At 52.8% G+C, this 22,099-nt stretch overlaps 9 protein-coding genes across 9 annotated transcripts; 4 read left to right on the top strand and 5 right to left on the bottom strand.

The window, feature by feature from the left end:
• Nucleotides 1-1,597: 1,597 nt before the first annotated feature.
• On the bottom strand, nt 1,598-1,990 carry P153DRAFT_14502 (uncharacterized protein). Its single transcript, XM_033662132.1, has one exon. It carries the CDS (start codon nt 1,872-1,874, stop codon nt 1,677-1,679), a length of 198 nt encoding a protein of 65 aa, XP_033529407.1. The 5' UTR covers nt 1,875-1,990; the 3' UTR covers nt 1,598-1,676.
• P153DRAFT_419561 (cation efflux protein) lies at nt 1,703-5,307 on the bottom strand. The gene is made up of 5 exons (XM_033672195.1): nt 4,655-5,307; nt 3,355-4,605; nt 3,083-3,301; nt 2,865-3,035; nt 1,703-2,814 (listed from the first exon to the last, which is right to left on the bottom strand). The coding sequence occupies exons 1-5, from the start codon at nt 5,095-5,097 to the stop codon at nt 2,043-2,045; spliced, it is 2,856 nt and encodes a 951-aa protein (XP_033529408.1). The 5' UTR covers nt 5,098-5,307; the 3' UTR covers nt 1,703-2,042.
• A 119-nt stretch (nt 5,308-5,426) lies between these two features.
• On the top strand, nt 5,427-7,398 carry P153DRAFT_362723 (glycosyltransferase family 33 protein). The gene is made up of 2 exons (XM_033667204.1): nt 5,427-5,781; nt 5,832-7,398. Exons 1-2 carry the CDS (start codon nt 5,448-5,450, stop codon nt 6,971-6,973), a joined length of 1,476 nt encoding a protein of 491 aa, XP_033529409.1. The 5' UTR covers nt 5,427-5,447; the 3' UTR covers nt 6,974-7,398.
• A 779-nt stretch (nt 7,399-8,177) lies between these two features.
• On the bottom strand, nt 8,178-8,747 carry P153DRAFT_380823 (uncharacterized protein; the record flags this gene model as incomplete). Its single annotated transcript, XM_033669967.1, has 2 exons — nt 8,178-8,518; nt 8,579-8,747. The coding sequence occupies 2 exons, from the start codon at nt 8,745-8,747 to the stop codon at nt 8,178-8,180; spliced, it is 510 nt and encodes a 169-aa protein (XP_033529410.1).
• A 1,225-nt stretch (nt 8,748-9,972) lies between these two features.
• On the top strand, nt 9,973-12,768 carry P153DRAFT_362727 (FabD/lysophospholipase-like protein). The gene is made up of 3 exons (XM_033667205.1): nt 9,973-10,365; nt 10,686-11,205; nt 11,444-12,768. Exons 1-3 carry the CDS (start codon nt 10,290-10,292, stop codon nt 12,324-12,326), a joined length of 1,479 nt encoding a protein of 492 aa, XP_033529411.1. The 5' UTR covers nt 9,973-10,289; the 3' UTR covers nt 12,327-12,768.
• Nucleotides 12,769-12,861: 93 nt separating this feature from the next.
• On the bottom strand, nt 12,862-15,395 carry P153DRAFT_330000 (SPX-domain-containing protein; the record flags this gene model as incomplete). Its single annotated transcript, XM_033665417.1, has 3 exons — nt 15,319-15,395; nt 13,281-15,268; nt 12,862-13,217 (listed from the first exon to the last, which is right to left on the bottom strand). Exons 1-3 carry the CDS (start codon nt 15,321-15,323, stop codon nt 12,862-12,864), a joined length of 2,349 nt encoding a protein of 782 aa, XP_033529412.1. The 5' UTR covers nt 15,324-15,395.
• An 804-nt stretch (nt 15,396-16,199) lies between these two features.
• P153DRAFT_362729 (uncharacterized protein) lies at nt 16,200-17,329 on the top strand. Its single transcript, XM_033667206.1, has one exon. The coding sequence runs from the start codon at nt 16,436-16,438 to the stop codon at nt 17,255-17,257; it is 822 nt and encodes a 273-aa protein (XP_033529413.1). The 5' UTR covers nt 16,200-16,435; the 3' UTR covers nt 17,258-17,329.
• Nucleotides 17,330-17,399: 70 nt separating this feature from the next.
• On the top strand, nt 17,400-18,648 carry P153DRAFT_380827 (uncharacterized protein; the record flags this gene model as incomplete). Its single annotated transcript, XM_033669968.1, has 2 exons — nt 17,400-17,512; nt 17,874-18,648. The coding sequence occupies 2 exons, from the start codon at nt 17,400-17,402 to the stop codon at nt 18,646-18,648; spliced, it is 888 nt and encodes a 295-aa protein (XP_033529414.1).
• Nucleotides 18,649-20,418: 1,770 nt separating this feature from the next.
• P153DRAFT_279199 (uncharacterized protein) lies at nt 20,419-21,672 on the bottom strand (the record flags this gene model as incomplete). Its single annotated transcript, XM_033663002.1, has 3 exons — nt 20,419-20,692; nt 21,028-21,585; nt 21,632-21,672. The coding sequence occupies 3 exons, from the start codon at nt 21,670-21,672 to the stop codon at nt 20,419-20,421; spliced, it is 873 nt and encodes a 290-aa protein (XP_033529415.1).
• Between the last annotated feature and the right edge of the window lie 427 nt (nt 21,673-22,099).

Raw genomic sequence — 22,099 nt, forward strand, 5'->3', positions numbered from 1 at the left:
GAGTTTGGAGGGAAAGGTATGGTGATTAAAAGGAGATAAAGGAGCAGAACACATGAACTTCATTGAATCGCTTTTATGGAAGCAGAAAACAAGATATAAATGTGACGATCGGAGCTTTTGAGAAAGAGGACACAACAAGGATGTAGAAGGCATGGAATAATGTGTAACCCGAGGTTTATATATAGCAAAAGAAGAACACAACAAGTCTTGTAAGTTGGTTTTAGGTACAACTGAGAAGCAGGACATCACCAGTACGTGATTGGTTTTTGGAAGGGACGAGCAAGTCATCCCGTGTCTTCGTTTTTCCTTTGGAAAAGACGAAAGCTGATTATGTGGTTATATGACATGATGTTTTTGGACAGGGCAACAGCCAAACATGACTCACTTGCAGAAGCCTTTTTAAGAGTAAGAATAATAGAATGTATGTTCCAAAAAGCAGAGTATACAAGAGGAAGATTTGAATATTCCAACCCAGCAAACTATTTTGAAACAACAAATCGTTTCGAAAATGCACATACGTCACCGCGTACTCTATTTCAACGAACAACTGCATAGAAAGACCAGACAGACATAACGCGAAATCGTTTGTCTTTTAAAAGACAGACGTTTAGGACTTTGGAGAACAGAACACACGCCATGTAGAACTCCGGGGTAAAGTTTTCGTACATACATGACACATTCGTAGCTGAATTTTAGAGTAGATGGATATTGCAAAGATACAGAAGAGACACAAGTAAAACAGAGTAGAGTTTCTGTCTTTTCAGACAGCGTCTTCCATGAAGCTGACAAAGTTGATGTTTGAGAAGGAGAACCGCAGAACATGGAGTAATTCAACACCTGCTTTTGGAGTAGAGAGGAGAAGGGAGAGAGAAACGAGACATAGCTCGGTCAAGTCAGGATTTTTGGAACAACAAAAGAGCAGAACATGGCGTTGCTCATTCTGTGATTTTCGAGAAGAGACGCACAGAACATTATCCGTTTCGTGATAGGGTTTTGAGGAGGCAGAACCACATTCGCCTGTCGAAATTCTTCTTTGATAACCAAGAAAGCTGCGAGGAAATGTAGAGGAAAGATTGAGCAGCAGATAGAATATATATAGCCAGCCAAGCTACGTATCTGCACCGTATTATTCCTAAAGAGAGAGAAGCGCACCACATGACCTGTGCAATCCTAATTTTCTCAAAGACAAAAAAACACAAGCCGCCATGGATATAGCTGGTGTGCGCTTGTACAGGCCGAAGCAGAACATAGAACTGAAATGTAACCTTTTCAGACAGAAGACGCAGAACATGAGGCAACTGGTTGTACTGTTTTTCGAGCAAGAAGACGCAAACATTGGTCGATTCGTAGTATTTTTGTACAGGAGAGCAAGACATAAGGTCTGTCCAGTTCTTTTTTAGGGGGAAAAATGCAGACCATGATCGGGTTTTGGCAAAGTTTTGAAAACAAGACCAGACCAGACCAGACCAGACCATCGTCCTTGTCTATTGTGATTTTGGAGAATATAGAAGGTGTGAGGGAGTGCAAGGAAATGGAAGTATAAAAGGCAGAGGTTATATAGACTGATTGCTCGGCTCGGTAAAGACTCCATGGGTAGATTTGAACTTGGTTTCTCGTCGACGAACGGCATGAGCAATATCCTCCCATGTTTTGAGCAGAACATCCATGAATTTTGGTTATGTCCTTTGTAGGTGGACTTTTCGGAAGGAGGTGCATAGAATGCGAGAAAGACTATTGGTAGAGTAGACGAGACGAAGATTCAATGCTTTTTTGAGAAGGTAGAAAACAAAAACATGGAAGTGGATGGAAGTGGATTGAAACTGAAGAAGATATGTGTAAGTGAACCACAGAACAACCCTCATGTGTTTTGGCATAATCCATTTCTTGTGATTTTGCGAAATAAGCTGGACAAAGTATGACGAAAACAGCAAGCGGACACAATGCCTAGAATTTATACACAGTCCTAGTCTAACGCAATTACCCAATGCTATGCATTCCCTTGTATACAAAAACTCCACAGTATGCGCAGCGCAAAACACTCATCAACTCATCTTCGAATCACCGCCGCACCAGCACCGCCCGTCACCTTCCCGCTCTACATGAACAACTAGCTCCATGTTCTTGCCTTTAAGGAACTGTATTGTGCGTTCGCGTACGTCTTCCAAATCTGCGCCGCGAGACGCAATGATGTGGATGACGCCGAGGATCTTTTGCTGGCGGGGGGCATGGCTGTGGTCGTGATCGTGGTCGTGGTGGTCGTGTGAGTGATCATGGCCGTGCGAGTGGTCGTGAGAATGATCGTGTGCATGGTTGTGTGAGTGGTCGTGAGAATGGGAGTGATCGTGCGAAGAGCTGTGGTCGTGGCCAGCATGTCCGTGGTCATGTCCATGGCCACATCCCGCGTCTTCATGCTTATGGTCGTGGTCATGGTCGTGATCATGCTCCTTAGCGTGAACGTCTGCATGCGCCGCACCCTCGTCTTCGAGCCAGAACTTCGGCACCATGTACCCAACCACACCTCTGAGTGAGCCGAGTTCACCAAGCGTGTTACGAACACCATACTCAATATCAGCGGGCAGAGAAAGCATAAGTCGTATGCCGGCGCTCTTCACCAGCGGGATTGCGGACAAGAAAATGAGAATGGCGATCATGCATGACGCGATGGGATCCCAACCGGACCAGCCGTAAGATTTGGTGAGAATGGTAGAGATGATGACAGCTACGGAACCAAGAGCATCAGCGAGAATGTGGAGGAAGATGCCCTGCATGTTCTCGTTGTCGTGAGAGTGGCTGTGACCGTGGTCTCCATGGTCGCTGTTGATGTTAGTTTCACCTACACCTGAAGAAGGAAGGAATATGCTTACTGGTCGTGAGAATGCCCATGGCCGTGGTGAGCATGTCCAAAGGCTGTAAGACCCACGATATTCACCAGGAAGCCGAGAATACTGACGACCAGGAGTTCATTTAGTCGTTGCAGCTCGTGGCCCTCGTATAAGCGCTCAAAAGCATCGAAGATGATCTCCACACTGACGAGGCTGGCCAAAGTTAGCAGACACTCCCAAAGATATCTCAGAAAACATACAGAAGGAACACGCCGTTTGCAAAACCAGAAAGCGTGTCGATCTTGCCATAGCCGTACGGAAATCGAGCATTCGGTCGCCATTTGCTCATTACTGCTGCAGCCAAACCTACAGCAAGACCAGCACAGTCAAACAGCATGTGAATGCTGTCGGTAAGCAGTCCCAGAGAGCCACTGACGTAGCCGTAGAAGAACTGAACCATCATGAAACTCAAGTTGAGCCTAGTTGTGTCAGCAAAAGCGTGTAGAATCCCGGACTCAGACTGTAGACTCACACTCCGAAATAAGCAATCCGGCGGGAGTCTTTCTCAATCAAAATGCTGTGTATGATAGATCCCGGTGTAGCTCGCGCAATCAGAAATGCGGAGAGCTTCGAGTGGTTGCCGTGAAGATGATGATCATGGTCGTCGTGTGCGTGCTTATGACCAGCATGCGAGTGATCATGGGAATGAGGCGCATGCGCCTTTGTATCGAAGTGTTGCGCCGCGACAAACAGCAAACAGCTCACTGGGAAGTACACCCTGGCTAGATGTGTATCGAAATACTCCCAGATACCGAAACCAGCAAGGAAAAGACAGCCAAGAACGAGTCCGACCTTCTTTTGGCTCCGTAATGCTGCTGGCAGTGAAAAGCACACGAGTGCCGCTGCCGACACAGCTGACAAAATAGAGAACAGAATCGCGTGCTGTGTTGGAAACAGCGAAGAAGACGAGAAAGCTGAGTACAAAACCGTGACCAATGTAAGGAGAAGCCCTGAGACGATGGTGATAAGCGTGTCTTCAGACGAACCTGTCAAAGGCGATGAAGGCTTCGGCAACGATGCTCGAGTTGACATCTGCATGCCATATTGATTTTGTTGTCCTGTCATAATTGACCAGCCAGCCGTAGGCAAAGGCGGAGGGACCAGAAAAAGCGAAACCAACAAAGCGCAATTTCCAAGTACGATTCCTCCCGCGTGTCCAGAATCCAGAATATCTGTAAGCATCCCAATAGCTAGCACTGCGCAAGTGCTTTTCCGTGTTCGTAGTGTTCGTTTCAGATCGTCCCAATAGGTATGCTTCCCTGGCTTCTGGTCGAGAGCTCCAAGTCCTCCTGAAGTCGCAGCTAAAAGGACCAACGCTGTCCTGGCCCCTCCAAGCTGTAGCGCCGCAAAAAATGGCAACAATATGCTGAGCATACTTTTGCACATACGCCAGGTTGTAGTCCAATCTCGCACCATAGCGCCTGTGCTGCGAGAGCTTCCTGCCTTCCGCCTGTCCAAGGGCTGATCTACGCCTGAGCTTAACTTTGGTATCAGGCCAACCAGTATCAACGTCGCAGACGAGAGCGCAAGAGCGTGGAGGAGCTGCGAGTTGTTTGCGACGTCCTGCGTCTCAATGGCAGGCGCAAGCTTAGCAACGGCTTCGGAGAGCGTCAGAGGTAGCTTTCGTATTCGGCTGGCGCCGCTTGGGAATGCTAGTGATGCGAGGAGGTATGGGAGCGGGATGAGGAGCGCGGTGAGCGCTTCGGGCAGTTCCAGCCATGATCTGGTCCAGGGTTAGTATATATTTCAAGGGCATGTCCGTGGTTCCTTACGAAGAGGGTGGGGCCAGCGCAGGAGGGTTCTCGTGTATTGGAGAGAAGACTGCCTTCTCTACCGATTTGTTCTTGCGCGTCGGAGTGCGTCCCAAGTCTTGGTCCCCTCGAGCCATGCCTCGCGTTCTCCCGTTCGAGAAGGACTTGAACGAGTGTGTCGAGTCGTTTGAAAGCGAGTGTTTGTGGCTGTGGCCCTGGTGGTCGTGACCGTGTCCGTTCTGTTCCACGTACGGGGAGCGCGCTGCGCCATACGATTGTCCGTTCCCGTTCATACTGGACGAAATCTGGTGCTGGTGGCCTAGGGCAAAGTGGTTCTGCTCGTCGACAGGCGATAGTTGACCGTTTCGCAGAGGAGAAGCGTCGGGAGGATACATGGCTCGTGGTCGTCCATGGCTATGAGCGCGCGTCGTGGAAGCAGTGGGCAATGCATACGTAGACGCCATCTCCTAGCAAGTAGAGCCGCGTTCGGAGGTCCGCCCTCGTCTCGACGCACGCAATAGGCAGGTGCACCGTTGCTTTGGATTTCCAGCAGCCAATTCCGGGGTGGTTGTAATTTCAAGTGTAGAGATAGCTGTCCGGGAAAGGATAGGGTTGTCTAGTGGTGCTATAGATGAGACAACCGGGTGCCTTTGTTGCTTTTCGTCCAAATCCAGTCTTCAGGGGCCATTGATAGACCATCCACACCTGCCATATCGGTGGCGTCACCTCCGCATTTGTGGCTAGTGACTAGTGCACGCGCGGCGCAACATGATCGCCAACCATCAAGCTCAACCTCGCGAACACACACGAAACCATGTCGGGCGAGGACATCTTCACCGACAAGTTCAGCCATGGCTTCGAGATTGCCCTGGGTCTCTTCGTGGCGCTGTCGACCATCTTCACACTCGTGCTGCTGACATTGCCCTCCCAATATGACCCTTACCAAGACAAGCCGCTTACCTTTGTCGATGAGGAGGGCAACGAGGTGAAAGTGAAGAGGAGAGATGGAAGCGACCCGTTGCAGTTCAAACAAGGCAGGACTGTTCAGGTTGTTGTTCTGGGAGACATTGGACGGTCGCCGCGGATGCAGTACCACGCACTGAGCATTGCCAAACACGGTGGGAGAGTCTTTCTGATCGGATACCAGGGTATGTCCTATGGTTTTTAGAACGACATCTGTATCTAAGAGTCAACGTAGAATCAGAGATACATCCAGACATTGTCTCCAACCCTTTTATCGAGATCATCCCATTGACCCCAGCTCCCTCTTTCCTGCGTTCCAGCAGCAAGCTTCTGTTTCCCATCCTGGCGCCACTGAAAGCTCTCTGGCAGGCCAGGTCACTCTACAGAGCAGTGGGATATCGCTCTGAACCAGGACGATGGATGCTAGTCCAGAACCCTCCGTCGATACCGACCCTCGCCATAGCATCTCTCGTTTGCTTCCTCCGAAACACTGACCTAGTCATTGACTGGCACAACTTTGGCTACTCAATCCTAGCGCTCAAACTGGGAAAAACTCACCCTCTTGTCAAAATATCCGCATGGTACGAGAAAGTCTTCGCAAAAGCAGCACGACACCATATCACCGTCACCGACGCCATGGCCCGCGTGCTCAAGGACGAGTATAGAGTAACAGCCCAATCCCTCCACGACCGCCCAGCCTCCATGTTCCGCCCCATCAGCTCCCAGTCACGCCTGAAATTCCTCTCCCGCCTCCCCGAAACAGCACAACACGCACAGGACCTCTCCCCCTCGTCAAAAACACCCTGGAAGCTCATCGTAAGCCCCACATCCTGGACCGCAGACGAAGACTTTTCCCTCCTACTCGACGCGCTGAGCGCCTACTCCGCACAAGTCCCCTCCAACCCCCACCTCCCACGCATCCTCGCCATCATCACCGGCAAAGGGCCGTTGAAAGAGCACTACCTAGCCCAAGTCCGCGCCCTCAACCAAGCCAACAAACTCGTCAACGTCGTCATCCAAACCGCGTGGCTCACGCCAGAAGACTACGCCCTGCTCCTCGCATCCGCCGATCTGGGCGTCTCCCTGCACACCTCGTCCTCGGGCGTCGATCTGCCCATGAAAGTCGTCGATATGTTCGGCGCGGGCCTCCCGGTCGTCGGCTGGGGCGACTTCGAAGCATGGCCTGAGCTCGTGCAGGAGGACGTGAACGGTAAGGGATTCGCCAGCTCGCTGCAGCTGACCGAGCAGCTGGTCAGCCTGTTTGGCGAGGCGGATGGGCTACTGAGCACACTGAAGGACGGCGCGCTCAAGGAGAGTGGGAATAGATGGGATGACGAGTGGGACCGTGTGGGCGGAGAGCTGTTCCGTTTCAACTGAACGCGTTGAGCGTAATGCGTGATGTTGGATTGTGTTGGGCTGGTAGCGAACTGTACGTGGTACTGTCTGAAACAGTGGGGTACGGGCTCACTGGTATTAAACCTTCTTTGATAAGGATAAAGTTGAATTCAATCACGCCATGGAAACTTTGCTTTTCTCCCCGGACTCAACGTGTACTACCTCGCTACTCATGACCATGTTATATTCCCTGCTCAACATTGTTCTATAAAACCCACCATTTCATTCCCATACATCCATACCCTCCATCTTCCCCCTCATCTAAATGGCGAACTCCCGCCCACATACCACGGTCCACAGCCGCGAGCCCGGCTCCGGCTCTCGCTCTGAACCTTTGTACAAGGTCATGAAGATACACGGCTCGGGTTTAGTCCCAGTTGTGGTTCTATTTCCGTCTCCATCTCCGTCTCCACAAGAGCATATCAGTAGTGAGGGTGAGCGTCACTCACACGCGCATGTGACGACAGATCATAGCGCGATGCTTGAGGAGGCTTACAGACTTGTTAGGTGTGCGGATGTATTGATTTGGGAGTTGGAGGGTAAGCCTGGGATAAGGCGGGTTAGTGTGGGAAGGGAGGAAGGTGGGAAGAAGGAGGGTAGTGCGCCGTGATGAGTTGGAAGGCTAGATATAATCTAGGAGATCTTATGTCTTTTGTTGGGAGGGTTGTCTTTTGTTGGTTAATAGTGTCAGTTGAATTGACATCAGGTTATCAATATGGGGGCGATGATGGATAATGGTAATTTTCATGAGATAATTAGGCATCACGTAAATGCGACTAGTTGCAAGGATTGAATTTCGACGACGAGGTACTATCAACAGCCTCGTGAGAGCAGAGGATATATGGGGTCCGTCATGCCTAAGGCGCTCCCACGCCACACCTGATCAAGGGCGACACCCGTGATTGAAAGAAACAAGGAAATCCAGAACTCCATGTAGCGCCATGTAGCGCCGTCGCTTGTGAGCCGTGCTCATGGGTATCGTATGACTAAAGTAAAGAGAGACGTATAGGATGTAGGGGTGACTCAAGTCCCGTCGTCGTGTTTGTAGTGGCGCATTACGTTGGTGCTAAGTCGGAAGATGGACAGGCTGAGCGTGGCCCCACAGCCATTGTCAGGCGTAGGCGTCGTGGGGCGCAGCCAATCCAATAGGGCAACGAAACGCCTTGCCCAGCTTACAACCATCGAATCAGGCGTCCGGATTCCGGAACGGGTGCGCGTTGTCAGAGGGAAACGTACTCGCCGGGCTGACTTGCTGCGAAGACTCAGGAGAGTTGTTCTTGGAGGACTCGGGTGTAAGCGAGTGCCCACGATGGACAATGTAGAGGTCCTCGAAGCTGCCCAAAATCATGCGCCTCCACTTGGCCGCTGTGGGCAGGCCAACATTGGCGACGGAGATCTTGGGGGCGAGCTTCTCGGCGAACTTGTCTCGCTCCTCAGGCAGCAGCAGGTCCTCGTTGGAGATGTCCAAGCGGCTGGCTCCACGCGGAATGGGCTTCCGTGTGACGCGTATGAAAGGCAACTCAGAGTCTAGCAAGCACAATGGTCAGTTGGAATTAGGCAGAGGGCATGTTTCACAGGTAAACTCACTGTTGTCAAGCTCTGCACATAAATCGCGCTCCGTCGTGACGTCTAGTCCCTTTGCGCCGGAGCGGTACTTGTACACCAGGATGGACTTGTCTCCATGCTCGTTGAGGTCGAACAGGCCGCTTGCCTTGCTGGACACTGTCCCGGATGTGGAGACCGACTTGAAGGTCATGTTGCTGCCTGTGTACGAAGGAAGAAACCGCGGAAAGGTGAGGCTTGGACTGGTTGTTGGGAGGGCGGTCGACCCCTTGGGTTGGGTTGAGCGTCTAAGTAGGGCGCGTTTGTGGTTTGTGGATCGTGAATTGTAGTTTGCCGTTTTACAGAGCGAGGCCGTGGCCCGGGTGGCTTTGTATAGGAATGGGTACGTCAGTCGGGTGATTTGCGTAAGCCGAGGGAAAAGTTGGTGGAGTGATGGCTTAGGTTGTCGGCGGGCGTCACCCCAGCTTGCTGCGCCTCGTAAGAAACTGGGGGCAGCAGTGGCTTGCCGTTGGCCATTAGCGTGACGGAGCATCCGCCACCACGGCCTTTCAACCCCCACCAACGACACCTCTCTGACAACACGAGCGACCGGCAGTACGACAGCACATCACGCTTCTTCTCTGTTCGCCCTGCACAGACGCTAGGAGGCATATGTCTGCAAGCTGCGAAAACACACGTACTCACGTCTCACAATTCTTGTGAGACGACCCAATGACTAAGCACCTGCGCAGGCCAAGTTAAGTCTCAACATCTCCGTGATGGACTTTATTAGCAAGCAAAGGAAGCCAGGGCAACGATTCTGAGGAGTCACCTGGATGGCGTTTGTCGATCCACATTCACAGGTGACGGCGAAAACTTTGTCCTCGACACCTTTCAACGGCCCTGTACCTCGTGTACGTTCACACCCTTGTTGCCTGGAGCTGTGTGAAGTTCCTCGAAGCATTTAGTCTTGCAGCAACAAAGAATCTCTGAGAACGTCAAATCAAACTCGTGCAACCTCTTGAAAGTGCATCAAAGAGTAGACGAGGCTGAATTTGGTGGGTTACGGGGCGTTCCAACTGTGAATTGCACGCAAATACCACCCTCCAGAGGGCCAGTCGAAGATTGCAATGGAATAGAGGGCAAAACTTTAGCATTCTGAATAGTGTAAATACCCACAGAAACGCAAGTTTGGCACATGCTTCCATCGGGCTTTTATGCTACCTGAGCGTGTGGTTCGCAATCTGACTCCAACAAGGCTGTACTCGAGCCCTAGTCATGTGCTACCCAGAGTCTGGATAGATCATCACTTCATTCTACACTGTTCCACGGTTACTGGATCCTCGATATCATTCGCAGATATCGACCGCCTAAGAAGAATAGACGGTGAAGCGATATAAAAACTGCAGGCTACCCAGGAGGCGCAGCAACAGCCATAAGCCTCCACACGCTCGATTTATGCGCAGCAAGCAAGCAAATCAGAGCAAACAGCCCCCCAGCAGGCCCGTGCACCATCGTCTCGCGCGGAGGATCAGCCTCTCCCGCATCCGCACCTCGTCTGCTGCTGCTCCGTCATGAGGCTGTTTGTGTACCTTAACTACCTCTGCTGCCGTCCGTGCTAGATCCCTCGACTGATAAAACAAACCGCCTACTGGACTACATAGCAAGCCGTCCGTCCGTCAAGATGTTGCAACCACCAACCGAGTCGCTCTCTCGGCCGCTAAGCATTCGAACGACGGGATCTTCGGCGACAACCATGGACAGGACAGGGGAGACGTGGAGAAAGGCCGTGAACAGGGACAACTGCTGGGACGATCTCATCTTGACACTAGGTATGTGCAAACCAATTTCTCTACATGCTGGTTAGAAGGTCTGCGACGCGACGCGACGATACGCGATCAAGGGTCTGAATGGCACTACTTCACCTCGTGGTACCACTCTTGGCGAATACGGCAAGACTAGCACGCCATTAGGCGCATACAATCCTCCTTCTGGCGCATACAATGGGGCTTTGTCTTTGTCAAGGGTGACTCGACCCATGGAGAGGCTGTTCAAGCATTCCTTACGCAGCCTGGTGGCGTTCGAGACTTGTCATTTCCGCTACTATTGCAGGCCCAAACATGCCAGGCGATAATACTGACTTGCTTCGCAGATGGCGGTGGCATACGAGGCTATTCCAGCCTACTCATCGTCCAGCGCCTCATGCACGAGATCGCCGAATGCGAGCGACGACTTCAGATAGAGGAAGGCCCAGTAGTAGGAAGCGAACGCCACACATTCAACGAAGATGAACTTCTCCCATGCCACTACTTCGATTACATGTACGGCACTTCAACGGGCGGCCTCATATCGGTAATGCTAGCCCGACTACGCATGACGGTTCCACAATGCCTCGAAATCTATCGACGAGTGGGCCAGGAGCTTTTTGGTCACAGGAGAAACGTGCTCCCGCTCGCGACCAAGTACCATCATAAACCGCTGGAGAAGGCCGTGCAAGATATCGTGAGCCAGTATTGCAAGCGCCATGAAGCCTGTGATGGCAAAGACCTGCATCCTTGGTACCCTGATGAGGAAGAGGGCGCACCACCGAGATCGGATGTTTCCTTGGAAGATTCTGCAACATGGTCGAGCACAAAGAGTACTGTGAGGCCGACTGAGAGAATATGTCAATCGTAAGTGGAGTTTTTTTTAGCAAACATCGCATCCAAACCACAATTTAGGTGTATACGGGTAATACCTCAATCGCACAAGCTGTATTCGAATTCTGCATCTAGTTGTCAAGCGGCTGCAAAATTCTGCAGCATTGGCAGCATATTTCATGGTATCGCTTTGGCCACATCAGGGCACTTGGAGAACACCGACACTTTTGCAGTATCTACTCGTAGCACTGTGCTAACTTAAATTCTGCAGTATCTGCCTCACAGCCACACACTCTGGCCAAATTAACGAGGCCTACCTCCTACGCTCCTACAACCACAAATACAAGACTGACACGCCATCCTGGGTTATGCCCTACAACGAAGGCGCAGACCAGCTGAAGATATGGGAAGTAACCAGGGCAACGTCAGCAGCGCCCTTTTACTTCGAAATGTTAACAGCAGACCTGGGAAAACGCGGCCTCATGAGTTTCAAAGACGGCGGAATCCGCGAAAACAACCCATCATATGCAGCATACAGCGAGCACGCCTCCTTGAGAGGAGACGACAACACGCCCGCCTTACTCCTCTCAGTCGGCACCGGACGCCCCGACACAACTAACGACGGATTCGCCGCCGTCTGGCCCGGCCCCCTCGGCAAACTCCCCCTCCTACAGAAATGGAGCGAGAAATTCGCCGTCTTCAAAAACGTACTGATCAAGTATACCGAAGGCGAAGTGCGCCACCGCATGATGACAACCATAGCCAAAGGCGAGCACCGCTGGTACAAGCGACTCAACGTCGACAAAGGCCTGCAAGACCTGCAGCTCGACAACTGGGAAAAAGGACCCTGGCTCAACCCGCAAACCGGCGAGACGAAGGTCGTCAACGGCGGCAAAACTCTGTCCACCATGGAGACGGCGACCGCGGCTTACCTCGCCCGCGACACTAGGCAAACTCTCGGTGGCGTCCAGGAATACGCACCGCCGAAACTCGTCCTCCAACAGGTCGCTGAGCGTCTCGTTAGACATAGGCGCATGCGCGAAGCTACAAAAGATGATGATCTGAGGAGGTGGCAGACGCATATGGGACAGTGGCTTACCGGCGAGTTGGGGCCAGAGGACGGTGTGCGACGTCCTGCTCACGCTGCGCGGTGAGGAACAGTACTTTCTCCTTCGATCGACAACTACGATACACACAGCACAGCACAGCACATCCGCATCCCGCAGTAGCCTCGTTTTCTTCAACGTCCTATTTCATGAATCCCTTTTTTGCATCCATTGCGTCGGCGTACGTTATGGCGGGGTCCAGCGCGAGATACCATTTTGCTTTTTTTGCACTTGTCACTCTTCAATTTGTATTCATTTGGTGTTTCGGCTGGTATATCGATCAGGTATTGAACGAGTTACGTCTTGTAGGAATACTTTTTTTATTCACGATTTACGTTCATGCTTACGTTCGTATTCACGTTGATATTGTTGTTGTCAGGTGGTGGTGGTATCATATATACAATTTCTCCGCCTCGCATCGAACTACAATGCGACGCAACACAGCGTAATAAACGCTATGCTACAAAAAAATACACAGCTCATGCCATTCCGTCCCATTCCATTACCCATTTTGATCCCCCTCATCAGCCGGCCACTCTTCCCGCCATAAAAATACCCCCCTCCTCCCTCCAAAGCAACACTTTTACCCCTTCAACCCACCCTCATACCCGCCCTTCCCAAACCGGAACCCAAAGCTCAACGCCACCGCGCAAAACAAGCCCACGCAAAGCAGCGTCGGCCCCCACTTATCATGATACACGACAGCGCGACGACTCTTAATCATGCGCACGCGCCACAAATACAGACCCGCGCTGTAAATCAACGCCAAGCAGGCGATGATAGTGAACGCCCAGGCAGCCGCAAACGCAATGCCGTCGCCGAAGTTGAGCAGCGTGGCGGCAATGGAGCCGATGAGGATGGAGAATTCCAGCCACGAGAGGAAGGTGCGCTCGGTTGCGAGCTGGACTTTTGGCTCGACGCGGACGGGGACGTGGATACCTAAGCATGAAGATTAGTATGATTTTCATTGTGTGGATAGTAAGAAGGGGGGGGGGGACATACGTTTTCCCTTGGGGGCCTTGAAGCGCTTGATCTCGCCGACTGGCTTGCTGGAGAAGCCGCCCTCGCCGACGTCCGTGGGCGTGGGTTTGGGGACGATGGCGACGAAGCCGTTCATCAGCGCGGAGCCTACGCTCACAGTCTTGCGCTCGACCCATTTGCGTGCGTAACGGAGACCGCCCGCTCGTTTCGCTTCCTCAAAGTCGTCGTCTTCGTCTTCGCTGTCTGAGTCGTAGATGGGGTAGTCGTCGCTGCGGTTACGGCCAGCAGCTACGCGCTCTTCGATGTCGAGCGTGTTGGGGTCGTTCGCGTTGGTGATGGTGCCGTAGGCGCGGGTGCGGGCAATCTCGTTCTCCTCCATGACGTCGCGAGCTTCGCGGAGCCTTCTAAGCTGGTCGTCGTCGTGGTTGCCGTCCGCGTATGGGAGACCCATCACGGCGTCGTCGTCCTCGCTGTCGTCGTCGTCGAGGTTGCCACTCGTGCTGATGTCGTTGCTCGCACCCGGACGCTCGATGCCGAACTTGTGGCTAACGGGCTTGCGGATGTCGACGTCCATCTGCGGGTACCAGTACGGGATCAGGTTGATCCTGCTGGGGTTCAGGGTGGCGGTGCCGTGGATGTACTTGGAGAACTTGGGTACGGCTTCGACCAAATGCGAGGATGTGAGATCGCGAATCCACTGAGGTGGTTCCCCTCCAGCCTGGGTCTGCAGCTTGACTTCGAGCACGGCGTAGGGGAACATCTCCTTGTCCTCTGCTGGGAGCTGCTTGAAGGGCCAGTCGACGCCAATGTCCATGCGCCGCCAATTGCTGCCTGCACGCTTCTTGCCGTCTAGGTTGTCCTCACGTGTCATGGTGAGCTCCGTGTCGAGGGAAATGCGCACGCGGGCGTCACCGGGCAGCTGGAAGGCGGTGCGGTGGTAGAAGGAGCGCGTGACGGGGACGAGGCTGCGGGTGAGGACGCGGTACTGGATCTCGCGGGCAAGCTGCTCGTCGGACGCAATGTCCTTCTCGGGCCTCTTCTGCTCGCGGCGCTCCTTCTCAAACACCTTCTCGGGCGTCAGCTCACCCCGCATGAAGGCGTTGACATTCTTCTCCTTGAGCTTGAAGCGCGCCTTGACCGACTCCTCGCCCGTCCAGTCCTCGCGATGCGTCTTGCGCTCGATGAAGATGGTGTCGCTGGACATGCCGCCGTACCAGCGCAGGCGGATGGCCTCGGCGCCCTCGGTCTTCTTCAGGCGGCCCTGGTACAGCTCCCACGTGTCCGTGTTGTCGTAGTAGATGGACGTGATGGCGCTGTCCTCCTCGTTGAACTCCTTGTTGGCGTTGAAGACCAGCACGGGCAGGTGCTTGAGCACGATGAGCTTCAGCTCGACGATGTTGTCGGGGTGCACCCAGTACTTTGTCGTCTGGCGCACAAAGTTCTGCTGCTTGCCGCCCGCCGACGAGTCGCCCTTGACGGGGTTGCCGCGGGTGCGCACAATGTCGTACAGGCGCGACAGCTTGACCACGTACGAGTCGTAGTTGTCCTGGAAGAAGGGCTTGTGCTTGAGGCGGGCGGCGAAGACGGGCTTCAGCCCCCAGCTCGTGTTCTTGTCGTGCTTCTTGATAATCTTCTGGAAGCCCGTGTAGTTGAGCTGCGTGAACTTGGCCAGGTCGTGCACGTCGGCGATGACGTCGCTGAGGTCCTCCTCGAGCAGCTCGAAGTCGTCGTCGAAGGCGTCGGCGCTGCCATCCGTCTGCTGCTGGGCGCGCACCACGGCGTCGTTCACTTCCTTGTCCGAGGCGGCGATGCGGCGGATAATCTCCTCGCTCTTGACGCGCTGGAACGTGTAGACCTTGTCGAGCTCCTTCTCGAGCTGGCGGATGAATTCCTGCTCCGTGGCGTCATCCCACACGCGGTGGGCGCGCAGCGAGCCCTTGAGGCCCTCATAGTCGATATAGTAGAAGAGCCATTGCTTGTTGAGCGACTGCTTGAGCTGCTGTCCGAACCTGCGACGCGTTAGTGCCCGTTGGCGAGCCGCGTGCGTGATGCGACGAACCTCATGCTGTGCCTGTTGGAGTGGTTGCGCACCGGGATGCAGACCTCGGGCGAGAGAAGATGGCAGTCAGAGTGGAGCTATTCCCAGCGCTCGATTCGTCACAAGCAAAACCAAGATCAAGATTGAGAGAGTTGCCAAGGTGACCAAACAAAAAGCCTGGCCCGCGCACGTGTGTCTAGTCTACCTGCCGCGATGGCTCCAACACAGCTACCTACGCGACACTCGTCTCAACAGAGACCAGACGAAGACGTGCAAGGAAAACATGTCTTGCCCTAATCCACCTGCCTGCAATTGGCGAATCAGAGCGTCGATGACGTTGAGCGCAGAGATGCACGGCCATAACACCAGACATCTCGTCGTTCACCCTTCACCATCTACCTACCGTGCACTCTCATTCTGTCATTGTCTCCTTCATCTCGCCCGTTTCACTTTCGTCAATCTATGGTTAGAGTTTGTCCCTCCCATCAAACCGTGCTTAGATTTCGTCCCTTCCTAGATGTCGTCTCCGACCAGCTGTCCAGGAGTGCCGTCAAGAAGAGAGAGCACATCGCCTTATTAGTGTCCAAGTCGTCTTTCCCGTCCACTAGTTTGGCGAACCGCCTCTTACTTTAGCTATTGGACCAGACCCCATATCGCGGCTGAACTCGCGGTCTAAAAGGTGCGGCTGAGGCCTCGACTCCGCGCCTGATAACATGATGAACTTCGTGTACGCAAAGCAAACACCGCGATGCACACTCTCGCAGGTCGTGTTTTGGTACAGTACGCCTCTGCAAGAGTATTCTTTCCAGCAAACTTGGTTAAGGGTGTTGGTGCTTCTCGATTAGCTATCTGTCTACAGCAGCTGAACCTGCATTCAGCAGCACCATTCGTCAGATTTCATTCCTCTCAGCTCGCTGATGGGCATGATTTGAACGTTTCTCACCGTCAGCCTCCAAACCACTAAGACAGCCATGTGGGTCCTTTCTTATCAAGTCCTCGTCCCGTTCAAAACACTGTCCTTTTTCATTTCCTTTAAGTTCAGCACATTACCGCTTTCAAAGTCTATATAAAGTCCAGCGACATTCATCCACGGTTAATACGTGTGTTGTATTCTGTTCCCCTCCAAACGACAAGAAACATGGCTTCGTCAACCGACATCACGTACCCTACCACAGGAACTCCAACATCTTCATCCTCAACTACCAGCCTCCTGCTCCTCCTCCCCCAGGAAATCCGCGACATAATCTACTCCCACGTTCTCCGCGAACCCCACGGTCTCATTGCCGACAGCTCCGCCTACCCCAACACCCGGACGCGCCTCCTCCCCTTCAACAGCGCCTCGCCCCTCCGCCGCGAATCCAATCAACTACGCCTCGTAAACCGGCAGCTGCACCGCGAAACAAGCGGTCTGGGCTTGTACTTCAACGACCTCACCTTCGCCGACACCTGGCGCTACGACACGAACCTCGTCACAGCATTCGACCACTTTACCCGTTTCGCCAACTCCTGTCCCCCCTACCTCGTCTCGCGCATCCGTAAAATTACACTCCTCGATACAAGCACTTTCAACGCATGCTACGCCTCCGACGTCCTGAGCTACTCTGCCCATTTCAAACCTGCTATTCTTCCGTTCTGCCGCAAATATCCACACGCAAAGGTTGTCGTACGGTTAGCGTGGGGGGACGCGACCTTGGCGAAGGATTATGTGGCGTGCATGGATGCGCTGGCGTGGAAGCTGAGAGGAATGTCACCGTTGCCACGGATGGATGGAAGTGGGCGTGCACACGCAAGGGGGCTGTGCAGGAAGTTTGCTTTTGAGTGTCCCCGGAATTTGAGGTTTAGCTGTACGACGAAGTTTTATGAGGAGAAGGCGAGAGAGGAGTTAAGGGGTGGTTGTGAGGGGGTGGGGTTGGAGCAGCTTGTGGGGGTTGTGAGGAGGATGCATGAGAGTGGCGTTTGAGGCGTGGTTGGGAGGGTGGGTCTGTACATTTTTCTGTTCTGGGAGCTAGACGGTTAGGTTCCTCCAACGTGTTGCTTCGTAGATATGAAGAACGACACGATTGACGGTACATCCACTGTTTTGGTACAGTCTAAACACTAGGATGTCGGCTGTTATGCTGAGGAGTACGCGTCTTGTCGTACAGACAGGCAATGTCAAGAGTTTTCCTGCGCGAGGTGACAAGGATGAAGAGCATTATACGAGGCTGTGCCTAGTGTGAGTGTCATAATCCTACCTGTCGTTCCTTCCCACCCCACAAAACCCGTCGATGCGGTGAGCTTCTCTTTCACCGCACCAGCAACCCGGGCCATCCGGGCGTGCGCCCAGCTCCGATACTTAAACCCTTATCTTCACACCTGCCAACTTCAATTGTTACCATCAAACAATGTGCGACTTCAATGCGACGCTTGGATATCTGCTCGGGCGAGGTTCTTTCTGTAGGCGTCTACAGAAGGACAATCCCAGTATTACAATGTCGTCCACACACACATATACTAGCATCAGTCAGGCGATTATTCCAAGCAGGTTCGGCAGACAACTCTCCCCCATGTTTCCCCTATACTGACCAAGATAGCAGTATCACAAGTAACATGACTAGCGCTCCGCACCATGACTCGAGCCTACTTCTCAGCCTCCCACGCGAACTCAGGGACACAATCTACGAGTACGCCCTCACCGAAGACCAAGAACTATTCAAAGACGCCTTCTTCTCCCCGCAAGAAGGAAGCGCAACAGGACGATTCTCCACCATCAACAACACCACGCAAAACCGCGACCACAACCAACTGAAATACGTCTGCAGACAATTATATACGGAGACCCGCGGCCTCAGTCTCCGCTTCAACGACCTTACCTTCCGCGGCCCCAACGGCCCCGACCTGTTCCACGCCTTCCTCACCCACGAATGCTCACCCGCACACCTCCCACGGCTCAAGCACGTGCTGATAACAAACCACAGCACACTAAAGCGCGACACAAACCTCCTCCCACTATGCTCCTCAGCCGTGAAATCCTTCTGCGCCGCTCACCCCACTGTCCGCGTCTCCGTGCAGATGCAAAATCTACACACGGATTCGTCGTGGAGTGATTGGTATCTAGGGGGTAGTGCGATACAGTATACAGTTCGGGGCACGTTGCCGGATGTTCTACCTGAGGCGTTGCATGCTCATTGTGTTGGGACTCGGTCTGTTGTGATGGGGAAGCCGTTTCCGCAGAATCTCAGGGTTCTTCCCAAGGGGTTTGATGAGGAGGGGTTTCGACGCGCGCATGTGAGGGAGATTGGGAGGTTGGAGAAGGAGTATATGGAGGGGTGGATTGGGCAGTTTAGAGAGTGGGCTGGGGAGGGGTTTTAGGGGTGATGCGGGAGGGCAGGGGTGGGTTGGTTGTCGGTTTGGGTTTATGAGCGGGTTATGCGTGCGCGTTTTCACTATCTACCAGGCTTCGAAATATTACTTTATTACACCTATGAGAAAGCATTTATCACGCCTACAAGCAAGCACTTGTTCCATCGAAAGAATTACGTACAATCCACTCCTTTCTTATCCGAATATCTTCGACACACGATATACCGTCTTACAAATATACCACTCCTTCATCTCTCCCAACAACTCTCCCTATTCCTACACACTACCTATATAAACGCACTCAAGCTCCCATTTAGATTTAAATTCAATCCCCCTCCACACCACCAAGCACCAACCACTCTCACTGCCTTCCAAAACATCATCCACCCCAAACCCAGACCCAAACCCAAACCCAACCCCCACCGTTCTCTTTCACGCAAACTAGCAAACTCCGGATTCCCTACCTATCGCAACCACATATACCGAGACAAGACAGAGCGAGAAACCCCAATACTCGACCAACATATCCAAACCACACATCTACATCCGCGTACCGAACGTGCCTCTGTTTGAGTCTATACCATTCATGCATCTAAACACCCTACCATCGTCTTTAGCTGCCTACTAAGGGAAGTAGGGAACAGGGTATCTTATGCTGGGTGGGTGGGGAGTGAGGTGGGGAGGTAGATGAGATGTGGAGTGGAGATGAGGAGTCTGTGGTAGGTATCTGGATGTAGCTTGTTTTCATTATGTAGGGAAGTAGGGAGGGAGATAGGCAGATCCAGATCGGCGGTATATCGGGCAGGTAGCTTGATGGCTGGTTGGTGTGTGTATATATGTGGATGGGGATGTGGAAGGGTATTGAGGTTGGGGGCGGGAGATGGAGAGGTGTATTGTACGGAGGATGAGTGTAGTAGCCTAATTTATTTTCCTGTGTGTATTGTATGGAAGTAGACAGAATCTCTGTTTGAGACAAAATGTGGATTCTTCGTTCTATCTTGTTGTGTCGAGTGAGTGAACGAGTATGTAAACGAGTGGATGAGAGAGAGAGTTTGCATACTTGGACAAAGGTAAACCAAGGGCGTTGTGTACAATAACGATTGGTTCTCAGCAACAATAGAAGAGATTTCCAGTAGCACATGGTGAAATTCCCCGTAACACATCAGGTCACAAAAGACGTTATCGTCACAGCACTGCACACAAAGCCAATTTCGGAAAAAAATATGATATAAACTACACCAACCCAAAGCTCCCAACTAAAAAGCCCACCCAATAAAATACAGACAGGAAGAAACCGAAAGCCGATTGGCAACATAGTAATACGTCCCACGCACGAACCAGAAGAGCCCAAAAGGCCGACTCGAGGGCGTAAATTCGTTCCAAGTCCGTCATGCTGCAGTCCTGAAACACACGGCGTTCCCCTCGAACACGATGCGCTCAGGCTTGGCGGAATCGTCAAGGCGCTGACGACGCTCTCACCCGCACTTGCAGCTGACTGCAGCTGTGGAGACGCGTGCAACGTGCCATGGCATGTGCATGGTGCCAGAAAGGCTCAACGCTTGCTTGTGGCATGGCGGTGTGCTACGGGGGGTAACGTTTGTCTTTGGTAGACGCTTCTGTAGCTCGATCCGTAATCCTCAACTTTTGACGTCGGCCTCATGGCGGAGGGGCAAAAACTGCAAGCAGCAGTCGCGACGGGGCGGTCGTGCTCAAAAACATGCTGTTATGTCATGTTGTGGCCTGTCGATGCAGATGCAAAGACGGCTTGAATAGCAGTCTTCAAGACGCAACGGGAAGCCCGCTCGCCATGCGGAAAAGTTCAAAAGCCAGACCAGGCGTCTCCCTGAGCGTCATCTCCACATCTGGGCGCATCGACAGAGCCGGATTGGTGCGGAAGGCCTGGATGATGATGTCGCGCAGACCTCGATCTGTGTGGAAGGTTGATTCGTATGCTTCTTGGCACGCTTCTGGAAATTCGGCGCTGTCGATGTGCAATTGGAGCTGCTGGGCGAACTTGCTTTGCGAAAGCGCTTTTAGGCCTACGATTTCGTATCTGACATGGCCGTTAGCGATCGAGTTCGAAGGGTTATGATCGGTTCAGTAGCGCAGTTTAGAGGAAGCGGCTGCAGGCTGACGCGGTCTGCAGAAAGAATGACACCTTGGCAGTAAGACTGATTGGACATTGGAAGATGAAACAGACAGAAATGTAGACCACAGTGTTGTGGTAGGCGCTATCGCCATGTCGGTGACGCACGGCGCGGGGTTATCGGAGTTTTTCCGCCGTCATGCGCGACGCGAGGCAGGCGTAGCGCAAAAGGAGGGGAAGACGGGCGCGTGTGACGAGGGAAAAACGTAGACACAAAAGAAGCAACAAGAGGTCATACGTACTTCTCTGCGATGGCGTAAACTTTGGCGTGTGTGACGAGGTGCGCCTTTTCTGTGTCGGGCTCTGATTCAGAATGCACGCTTTCAAGATCATCATCGACGGCCTGATCGGTCGTCGGTGTGCCAGGCATCTTGCTAAACACGTCGAGGGACTGAAATGAGGGTTCGTCCGCAGGAGGAGTCAGCGGCATCGATCCGTGGAAAGCGGCAGCCGACGCAAGGAGCGGGTCTTCCAAAAGGGCAAGATTGAGCTTTTTTGCCGCAGGGCGTCTTGAAAAGCGTGGCGACTGTGGCGAGGCAGGTCTAGCCGATCGCTGCGAGGAGCGGCGGGATAGCGGCTTGCTGAGATAGTCCAGATGGTAGAAGTAGTGTACCATGTGCTCGACGGCAGATGCATCGTCTTCCGTCAGGTCGATTACTCCAGTGTCTGCCTCTCGAAAGGAGTTGCGGCATGCCCCCTCAAAAAAAGATGATCGAGTCGCAATAAGTGCTCGGTGGACTGGGTATCTTTTCCCCCCACACACAATGGTCAGATCTGAATATTTGCCGCACTCGAAAAGTCTAATAGGACTTAGCAAAAGACGGTTGAAAGAAATGTGGAACATACGATGCCAGTGCGGACTTGAGTTCAAGCATTGGTGCGTCCATTGTGAAATGTAGGAAGCTGTTTGGTATGACTGAACCAGAGTACTGAGGATAAAACGTAGAGGAACTGTTGGTAGAAGGTGTGCAGGAAATTGGCCTTTTGAGATGAGCTTTAAGCAAATTGCAATTCTGCAAGGCGACAATCTTTATAGGGTGCTACGTCGACCACGGCAGGAACAGGCGAGCTGTCCTGTGTAAAAACACGTACTGAGGCTACGTAGGAGTCGGCGGTCGGCAGATGATCGTTGGTGGCCACGAATGGTAGGGCTGAACAAGGTTGTGGTTGGCAGATAGGGGTAGTTTTTGTTGTTCCAGGATGTGCAGAGATGGATCGGCGACTGGATATACTGACGGTAGAGTGAGGTGAGCGGTGTATATATATTTCACAGAGGGCTGCGTGCCATTTTGTAGATGAAGCTACGGCCGCTGG

Source organism: Dothidotthia symphoricarpi (assembly GCF_010015815.1).
Source record: "Dothidotthia symphoricarpi CBS 119687 unplaced genomic scaffold P153scaffold_1, whole genome shotgun sequence".
Taxonomy (NCBI): domain Eukaryota; kingdom Fungi; phylum Ascomycota; class Dothideomycetes; order Pleosporales; family Dothidotthiaceae; genus Dothidotthia; species Dothidotthia symphoricarpi.

Bases quoted from the DNA above. Each gene is read 5' to 3' on its own strand.
- P153DRAFT_14502 (XM_033662132.1), bottom strand. From the start codon at position 1,874: ATGCCAAAACACATGAGGGTTGTTCTGTGGTTCACTTACACATATCTT.
- P153DRAFT_419561 (XM_033672195.1), bottom strand. From the start codon at position 5,097: ATGGCGTCTACGTATGCATTGCCCACTGCTTCCACGACGCGCGCTCAT. The intron at 3,302-3,354 runs GTGAGTCTACAG...TGACACAACTAG, and splicing joins CGGATTGCTTATTTCGGAGT to GCTCAACTTGAGTTTCATGA. The intron at 2,815-2,864 runs GTAAGCATATTC...TAACATCAACAG, and splicing joins CATGGGCATTCTCACGACCA to CGACCATGGAGACCACGGTC.
- P153DRAFT_362723 (XM_033667204.1), top strand. From the start codon at position 5,448: ATGTCGGGCGAGGACATCTTCACCGACAAGTTCAGCCATGGCTTCGAG. The intron at 5,782-5,831 runs GTATGTCCTATG...GAGTCAACGTAG, and splicing joins CTTTCTGATCGGATACCAGG to AATCAGAGATACATCCAGAC.
- P153DRAFT_362727 (XM_033667205.1), top strand. From the start codon at position 10,290: ATGGACAGGACAGGGGAGACGTGGAGAAAGGCCGTGAACAGGGACAAC. The intron at 10,366-10,685 runs GTATGTGCAAAC...CTTGCTTCGCAG, and splicing joins CGATCTCATCTTGACACTAG to ATGGCGGTGGCATACGAGGC. The intron at 11,206-11,443 runs GTAAGTGGAGTT...TAAATTCTGCAG, and splicing joins ACTGAGAGAATATGTCAATC to TATCTGCCTCACAGCCACAC.
- P153DRAFT_362729 (XM_033667206.1), top strand. From the start codon at position 16,436: ATGGCTTCGTCAACCGACATCACGTACCCTACCACAGGAACTCCAACA.